Source organism: Lagopus leucura, unplaced genomic scaffold (assembly GCF_019238085.1).
Source record: "Lagopus leucura isolate 7727_CA_CO unplaced genomic scaffold, USGS_WTPT01 Super-Scaffold_100035, whole genome shotgun sequence".
NCBI classification, from domain to species: Eukaryota; Metazoa; Chordata; class Aves; order Galliformes; family Phasianidae; genus Lagopus; species Lagopus leucura.
In genome coordinates this window covers 1,950,801-1,960,275 of record NW_024962284.1, presented here as the reverse complement: position 1 = coordinate 1,960,275, position 9,475 = coordinate 1,950,801, and the positions used below count along the sequence as shown (strand labels likewise).

The window sequence follows — 9,475 nt, the reverse complement described above, 5'->3', positions numbered from 1 at the left end:
CAATTAATACATCAAAGCACTACAACCAACACACGCAGGGCTTGCCATACTGCAGAGGATTCCAGGGGAAACTCCCCTGCTGGTATATATGTTGTCTGTACAGACTAAGGCTCACACTGGTCTATAAATTGCAACATTCAATGCCTTTCTTATACAATTTGATCACACACTCGTTTTGTTCTTATTTCAAAAGCTGATCGCAGCCTTGCTCGATTTTGAAACTGCCACAGCATCTCTAAGGTCTTCACCAGAAGTTACGGCAGGGGTTGTGTGCTCTACCAGCTGTAGGTACATAAGCTCAGATTTCCATAAACATTGTGACAGAAATAGCAAGGTAATCTGCAGGTGCTCTCAGTGAGCTCACAATCAATATACACAGGTTACTATATAATGGTTGGTGCAACCTGATGGCTAGCATGCATTCTTATGCAGCTAAACAGCCTTCCCACAGTTTGCTTCTGTTGTTTTTGTGTTTTTTTTTTTTAAAGTATCTTCGTGCAACAAATGTATGTCATTCGCCTATCTTAATTTAGTCAATCACTTCTTTAGTTTAAAATTAAGTCTCATATCTAAGAAAATACCATTCTGGATTTTTTCTAAGACTAGGTATCTGGAGTAAAAAGACTGCCTTTCCATTTTATTTTTAGGAGAAACAGTATAACTACATTACAGCTAATACGAGCTCCAACAGGAAGATAAATATAACAACATCCTCCGGACCTCTGGCTGAAGGCTTGACCAATATTGTTTCATAACTGGTATTTGCTGCCAGAGTGAATTTTACTGGCTCCATAACCAGAGTAAGGAAACTGATTAGTTTCACAAAACCTTCTCATTAAACATTTACTTTTCAGCTTAGAGAAAACAATGCAGTGCACACAAAGTAGAGGGCTTTTGAAACTTCCTCAGTGTCTCCTGGAAATGTGGGTTCATTTGCAAGGAGCTGTGGAAAGTACTCCACTGATCCTCTAGTAGATAGACACTTTTCTTAGTGCTCAGCAACATTTTTTTTTTTAAATCATACATGTGGTTGTGTTATCAACCACAAGCTCTAACAGAGGTACATTTACTGTAACCTAACAGAATAGTAGACAAACATTCTCAAGAATCTGCTTTTATTTTAACACTCATTTTAGACATTAAAGGATAAACTTCATATTAAAAAACAACCACCTCTACCCCCTATTCACATTATCACAGCTTCTAGTGAGATGCATCTACCTGAAGAGTTTAGCCTCCTGCGTTGCAACTGTAAATCTGTATTTGAGCCTATAGTAAAAAAGTATGCCTTTTTTCTTACAATTTTCTTTTCTACTGTCTTGTGTTGCTTTGTTGCTTTTTTTTTTTTTTTGCCTGCTTGTTGTTTCACTTGTTTGCTTTCTTAAAAACAGACAAAACAAGGTTACTTTTCAGTCTGTGAAGTGATAAATTTTCACAGCTGTTGACAAGTGCTGCTGTTGTATATTTGCCCTACCTTCTTCGAAGAAAGCCCCATATACTCTCACACATAGATTTCCTTAAAGATATCTTAATGGATTTCATTTCTTGTCAGACAAAAGGAGACTTCATAGTTTATCCTGAATGAAGCACGCAGCCAAACATAGCCTAAATCAGTACGAGAGAACTACTGTAGCAATCACCAAAATCATCAGCAGAAGCAGACTGATCTTACGTGATCACTTACGTGAGACCCAGAAGTGCAACTTCAGTTTTTCTTTGAAAATGATTGATGCTGAGCAGGATCACACCCAGCACCTGAAAGTTTTCTCAACATTCTATACCCGTATGTATGTTGTCCTGCTCTATCTTCCATATCCTAATCTAGCACAGCCCCACCATTTCCCCTCCTCCTCCATAACATCACTCCACATTATACTTCCCCTCCTCTGTCGAGTAAGGCTTACTTTTTAAGCATCCCTTCATTTTCCCCCCGCCTTCCTCTTGAGAAAACTCAGCTCAGCAGCATACAGACTTTTACAAGTAACCTCTGAAAAGCTGCTGAGCACTGTTTCTGAGTAGCAACCAATTTAGAATAAATTGATAGATAGTATCTACAGAAGACATTATAATTTATAATTTTGTTGTTGGTATAGAGAGCCCGAAAGGTATTCCAGATGCTACTTCACTAAAACAAACCTCAGCACAGGAGAGAAGTTTAACTTGTTAGCTTTTTCAAATTAGAGGAAAATAATTCACCTGTGGGAAAGAAACCAAGCTTTTCCAATTTGATTACTATATAGTACCAGCATCAACAGATCAATAGGTTCCAGCTTTGCAGTGGAGTACTTCAGAACATACATCGATCAGACTCTCAAAAATAACGTAGGATCTGTAGTAGAAAAATATTTCCATCTATAGCGAGCAGAGAAATAATTAATACTTCTACATGCTGCTATAGCATAACAATTTAAGTACATTAATCATAACTGTCTCAGTGCTATCTTGACTTTTTTTTTTTTTTTTTTGTTATCGTTCCTTGAACTTATCTTCTGATACTATCTTATGGAGAACTGTGCTAGATCTTAGAATTGCATTTTATTATATACATCAACTGTGCTCCCTCACCTGTGCAGGCTGAACGCAACTACAATGCTAAGTCATAGCCTGAACAAGTGATTGAGTACCTGGTGGGAAGGCAGGGTCAACCAAGGGGAGCTCAGGTGCAAGCAATACAGTTGAGTGCCAAGGAATGGGTGGAGATAGACCTCATAATGCGTTGGCAGTGGAGGGGAAGGAATTCTGCTAGAGATCCCTGCGTAACTGAGGCTTTTCAAAAGTAAACAGCATCTTCTGTTTACTTCTGTGCTTGTAGCTGTTGCTTTTGAGTAAATTTTCACTTACTATAGCCTAGGATCTTGCTGCTCTGCTGTCATTACTGTGTTTTCCATTGTGTCACATACAGAGCTGGTAAACTCTATTGTCCTAATAGAAAAAGAATGCTGAAATTTGGAGACAGAACTGGGTGTAGAATAGTGAAGGTTTCTCATAAAACTAAAATTCCATTTTTCAGGCAGTTCTACAGAGGCCACAAAAACACATCTCCCTTCAGAAGTAAGATTATTCCAGATACCATGTTAGTGGTTTTTTTTCTAGTCTGAATAGATTTTCATAACCTGTTTTTGACTGTTTCCTGATGCTGCAAATGTGATTATTTGATTTCTTTCAACTGGGATATAAAGATACATTCATGTTATATAGACCTAATAAAGGAGAAAAAAACAAAAACATTAATATGAAAGATTACCTGAGAAAAGATATCTGATCTGAAGGGAAATTTCTTTATGACACAAAACTTAAGCATCTCCAAACACATCCCTCACTAAAATAGAATTTGGGTCTGGAGTACACTGAAACTGTTTTATTCCTTTTCGCCATAGCACTTAGCTCAAGAAATGCTGCATCAAACCTAACCAAAACACAAAATTACCAAGCAGTAATTATACTGAGCCACATCAGGTTTCGATCTCTCTTCCATTAAGTAGAAAACCCCAAAGTTCTGTATTTAGTTCAAATATTTACCTGAAGTTCACGTGCTCTATCTTCATCAAATGTTTATTAGTTTCTGATACACAGATGAGAGTTCTCTGAAGGTATTTCAGAAAGAAGGTTCCTGAACCACCAGCCTGGGTAGTCCTAGCAAAGGCCTGACTAGGCTATTAGCTAAACCGTTCTTTATGCTTCTGTTTTGTTTTTAAATATTATCTTCTATAAATATATGAATTACTAACAAGCGCTTTCCTTTAAGACTAGTGTGTGTGGCCAGGGAAAAACTCATAGTAAAACCTAGAGAAAAGCTGTTTCTGCTAACGAGGGCCCCCAGCCCCACACAGCCACCCCTTGTCTGAGCCATCAGCAGCACCTGGTGTTGGTGGAAGCTTCTGGAGGCTGTGCTGGTGGGGATGATGCTGGGGGGAGAGGAGCACGAGGAAGGTGCATCATGGCTGCTGATCCAACAGGTAGGCCACGTTCTGCTGGTTTTAATGCCTCGTGTATGTTATGTGTTATGTGTGTGTTTGCACAGTAGGGAAGTGAGGGTTATGTGTTTTGCAGTGAGTGAGGGAAACAGTTGTGGCACAGTTACACTGTGGTTGCTGTGAGGGGTCTGTGAGAGAAACAGAGGTGTTTGTGAGGAGAAACATTTAGCTTTCTGTGCATGAGGACAGGATTGCTGTTTGTCATTCCCTTAGCAGGGAGGCAGCCTCCTTTCTCCTCTGCAGTGCCATCCTGGTGGTTTGGGTGCCATGCGAGTAGGGCTAATAAGGCAGGAGGCCATTAGCTGGGTTGTCTGCACGTGGTGAGGGCTGAGCATAACTATGGCTGTCCTTTGCACTTCACCTCCTGGAGATGGGAAATACACCATATTGGGATGCGTTGTGCTTGTGAGTTGTTTCTGTAAATATCACTCAGGAATCAAAGGTGTTGCGGTATTTTTTTTAATTCTTTTTAATTTAGGGTTTGTTTGTTTGTTTCATTTACTCGCGTCATTTTTCCTTTTTGACGCTGTAATTTGCCTCCCGCCCAACCGAGGTTCCTCTTTAACGCGGAATCAATCTGCAGCGGATTGATGTCCAGCTCAGCCAATAGAATTACAAATCTCCGCCCCTGCTGGCTCGGATTGGTTCTCGTTCCGGGCGCGAGGCGGGAGTTGCGCTCAAATCCGCGGCGCCATGGAGGCTGTGCTGGGGCAGGTGGCGGAGTTGCCTGCGTTGTTTGCTGTGTCCCGTTCCGTCCAGGTGCGGGACTGGGACCCCCCGACCCTGGACAGGGCTCTGGATTGGGCACGCTACTTCCAGCACCTCCACGACCGCTTCCGTGGCCGACCCCGTCTCCGGGACGCTGTGGGGCGGCGGTTGCGGCGGGGCCAGACGGGCAGCCCGCTCTCCTTCTGCCATCTGGGCGCCTGCTCGGAGCTACTGGGCTTGGCGCTGCTAGAGAACCGCGCTCTGCCGCCCACCGCCTGCCGCCGCCTCCTGCAGCGCCTCCTGCAGGGGGAAGCTGGCCCCGAACCGGGCCGCCTGGTTCTGCTGGCCCGCAGGAAGGCCGCTTCCCGCCTTCTGGAGAGCTGCGCGCTGTCCTCGAGCGAGCCGGGCCCGCGGGTGTGTGTGGAAGCGGGGCTGCTGCTGTGCCGGCTGAGGGAGGACGGGCGGGAAGCTGGGGCGGCCCTGGGCTGGCTTGGACCTGTCTTGGAGCAGCTCCCCCGGCCTCGCGCTTTCGCTGTGGTGGCGGAGGCGCTGTTGCTGCTGCAGGGGGACGGGGACAGCACGGCGAGTGGAGCAGAAGCTGGAAGCGTTGCGGATCCCCTGCTTTCCTGGCTACTGGAGGATCCGCACCGGTTTTCTGCCTGCTGTCTGCTCCTCTCGGGCGCTCTGCTCGCCTCGCTAGCCGATCGCTATGCCCGGTTAAGCAGGCGTTATTTGGATCTTTTAGCTGAGTGGGGAAGTCAGTTGCTGTATGACTCGCTGCAGGGACGGTGGGTTAGAAGTGGTCCTGAGGAGGCTAAATTGTGCTGGGAGGAGCTGAGGGAGCGTTTTGTCTGCCTCCGTCAGGGATCTGTGCAACTCAGGGAGCAAACCCAAGCAGCTCTGAAGCTCCTGAAGGCCCGAGACGGAGACTTTCAAGTCCGTGGCCTAAGTGTGTGGACTGACCTGCTGCTGGAAGTGGAGAAAGACTTGAGGAAGAAGCAGAGCCCAAACGTGTGAACACCAGAGCAACACAAAACTTTATGAAATCTAGCAAATCTGACTGATGCTTATTTGAAGGGAGAGAACTATGTCCTGCTTTGAGTTGAAAACCCAAGCTCTGATAGGACTGCTGATCACACTGTTTCTGACTGCACATGAACTTTCAGGAAGGCCTGTTACTTCTTTGCATCTGTACTGCTGATTCTCTTGGTGACAGGCAATAAATATCTTCCTTTACAGTGCTTACTGCTCAGCTAATAAAACAAAGAACCTGGTTTTTTTGAATATGTTTTTTAAAAATAAGCTTTCATTTTTTATTGGCTACAAATAACAGATGAGATATGTTATGGTCATGGTAGTTCTGTTTTGTTTTTGTTTTTTGTTTTTTATTGTTCAAAGGGAATGATGGGGATTCAAACCTGAAAATCCCAAATGCAGGGTTGATTTAGTAGTGATTACCTTCATTAGGCTGTCTGTTCTGTTGGCATTTTCTGATCTTCAGAAAAGATCTGTGAGTTGTCTGTGAATTAGCCTCTAGGCCTAAAGTGAAGGAGGGGAAAAGAAAAAAAACTTGAAAGCTTACTGAAAAGTTCTAAAACTTGAAGGCTTTATTAGTTACCTTGTTATATACTGGTATGTAAATATTAAATATATTGAATGTTTATTAAAACAGCAGTAAGATGTGGCATATTCTGCTGTGTTTTTCTTCCCTTTCCCATGATCTGTTACATTAAATATATTCATTTTGTGAAACGAAAGTGAGTGGTATAGCAAACTTTTTAAATGGAGTCCAATGGAGTTATCTTTTGTTGAATCTGTTTCTGTTGACAAAACTCAAATGGGTAAAAAAGTACTGGGCCACCATGACTTAAAACAAGTGCTGTACCTCAGAATTAATGAGATCTTGTCTACTTAGCTCTGTAAGCTAGAATTACCAGCGTAAGCAGAGTAATAAGATGCAATACTCAGTGAAGGTGGGAAATGCAAATAGCGTAGAAGGTTCATCTTTAACCTCATGTGTGGAGGATCTGTCAAGGAGTGTAGTGTGTATTTAGATAGGATTGAGATAAGTTGAGAAAAGTGTTCTTGTGTTACTGAAATGCCTTTTAGGGAAGGATTAGAAGGTGGTTTTATTCTGATTGTAAGCTTAACTACATGTATTTATTATATATACATGTATTATATATACATGTATATAATTATACATATATGTATACATGTATAATTATATATATTAACTGATTGGCACTAATTTGAGTAACATTCTGTGCTACAAAGTGAAAGTGTACAAGGGTGGCAAAATTCAAGGAGGAGTGATCTGGTGACTTTGAAATAGAAACAAAGAATACAAGGAGATCAACTGTTGTTGACTTGGAAGATGAAATAGTGCCTATTCTGATTTGTATGGACATAAAGATATGGGCTATAAGTTCTTATACCTCTCTCTATGAAGCAAAATTGTTACTCAAGGGTAATGCCCTTAGTTAGAAGGATGCATTGCTCTTCTATTGAAAGTATAACTGTTTCCTTTGGATTCAGACAGCATGTCAGAGGCAATGAAGTTGCGGAGATTTGCAAATAAACTTGTTCTAACAGTTGCAGCTGTGGCAGTCATGGTTTTGCTGTCTTAAATGGGGTTGTTCTGGCACTTGTGATTGGTGGTCAGTCTCAAAAGAGAGTACAGTGTTAGGGGACCTCAGGGCTGAGTCAGTATTTCTGTGGTAATGAAAGGAATATGAACTACAAGCATTTAAAACTGCTCAGAGTATAAAGTATGAAGTTTGAACTTGTTGTCTAGCCATAGGTCCCTGTGTTATGCAGTTTTGGCATTTCGTATGGAAACTCTGCACTTGAGCGTTACTCCTAATGCTTTTAACAGGCATAGAGCTTTCTGTCTGTTAAAATACTTCTTGCTATCAGATGTTCCTAGTGAATGATATACCCAAAGATACTAGTCAGTCATTCCCTTCTGTCCTGATATATGTCAAGTATGAAAAGAAAATGTGGAAATGTTACAAGTGTTATAGTAACAAAACAAATTTTACCAGTTTTCCTTCTTCGTAGAGATTAATAGGAAAAGTTGGGTAAGGAACTTCCCTTTCTTACTGAATCACAGAATGGCCAGGGTTGGAAGGGACCTCAAGGATCATGAATCTCCAACCCCCCTGCCACATGCAGGGCCACCAACCTCCCCATTTAATACCAGCCTAGGGCACCATCCAACCTGGCCTTGAACACCTCCAGGGATGGGGAATCCACAACCTCTGTGGGCAGCTGTTCCAGCACCTCACCACTCTCTCTGTAAAGAATTTCTTTCAGAATTACTGCAAAAAAATTGCTCTTTAACTACTTGTTCCTGGGTACCTGGGTCTCTATGACTGAGGAGCATCTTGGTTTTGCTGGTCAAGATCTATTTCTTAGCATCCTCAAGATGTCGGCCAGAAGATGAGACTTTTAGTGACTTTTAGCTAATTCAAGGCTAATTCAATTGCTGATAGGGAGTTCTTGCTCTGTTTCAACTCTTGCTCTTTGTAAAACTTTTCTCTTATAAAATGCAGTTTGTAAAGGCAGGTGTCTTCCTTCAGAATAATTTAGCATTGCAGCAGCTCTTATAGCTAAAATAGTGGTAACAGATACTTTGGTGAGAAAATCATTTACAAAATAATTCTGGAGGGGGAGGCAAGAGATTTAACTGAACAGCGGGCAGCATCGCTTTGGTTTGTGCCTTTATTGACTATTCTAGTCCGTAGTTGATTTTAAGTTCTGTCCTTACAGGAAACTTGAATAGTAGAAGGTAGTCGACCTTCAGTGAGGCTGAAGCACCTGGATATAGCAATTTCACAGCAATGTTCCAATCTGTCCCAGATACGCTATAAAGAGGTGCCAGATCCACAATTACTGAGTTTCAAAGTCCATATGGCACTTATTGAAATCAATGCATCAGTTCACATCCCCTATTATTTCAGCATGCTTGTTGAGTTTGCCAGCTAACTATGCAACAAAAGACACACAATTAAATTTCTGGGGGAGCTCCTTTTTTAATAACAGCTTAAACAGGAAAGGAGAAAGAGTGATGTTTGTGATCTCCTCCTCTGTGTTTGCATCTCATACTTGTAGGCTGAGGCTTGCAGCCAAAAATCTGCAAAATTTTGACCTAAACAATCCGAGCTGTTATGGGAAGTAAGATATTACAAATGACAGCAGTCTCTTCCTTGCCCACCTCCTTTCCTCTTTTTACTGATAAAGAGAAACAGGCCTGAACTATTGTCTATATTAAAGTGGCAGAAGAAACTTGCAATAACAAGATAAATCAAAATCAGATTGCAAACTTTTTATTTCTGTCAAATGGAAAATTTAAAGCTATACTTTATTTTTCATTAAGAGTTTGAATGACCCATCACATAGTGCAAGTGTGTATGCAGAACAGAGTGAAGAGGCACTGTGAGCATGGGAATCATGATGTTGAGGTTCTTATATATTTTAGGCAGAGCAATGGGGAAAAATGTAAAATGCAAGTGAAGATGCTGAGAGAAGGAAGAGAACTTTTCCCTTGTGAAGATCCTGGAGAAATGGTAAATTTGCCCTTCACCAAAATGAAGTGGCTTTACTACCTCTGGGGATAGTAGTTTGTGAATATCATGATTCAAATAAAATAGAAATCACTTGATTCAGTGTTGGCTGCTCTGGTAAAGCACTCAGCTTCTGCCTTCCCTGATGACCGCTGTGGGTCAGTGGTTTAACAGGAAGGAGTATTACAGTAGTGAATGGGGGGGAGGGGGGAAGAGTATGTGCAG

The 9,475-nt window shown here is 42.0% G+C and overlaps 1 protein-coding gene across 1 annotated transcript; it reads left to right on the top strand.

Moving 5' to 3' along the window:
- The first annotated feature begins 4,564 nt into the window (after positions 1-4,564).
- Positions 4,565-6,848, top strand: FANCF (FA complementation group F). The gene is given in 2 exon segments (XM_042882636.1): positions 4,565-4,656; positions 4,658-6,848. Coding segments are annotated over 2 exon segments (1,134 nt in total). The 3' UTR covers positions 5,700-6,848.
- Positions 6,849-9,475: the final 2,627 nt, after the last annotated feature.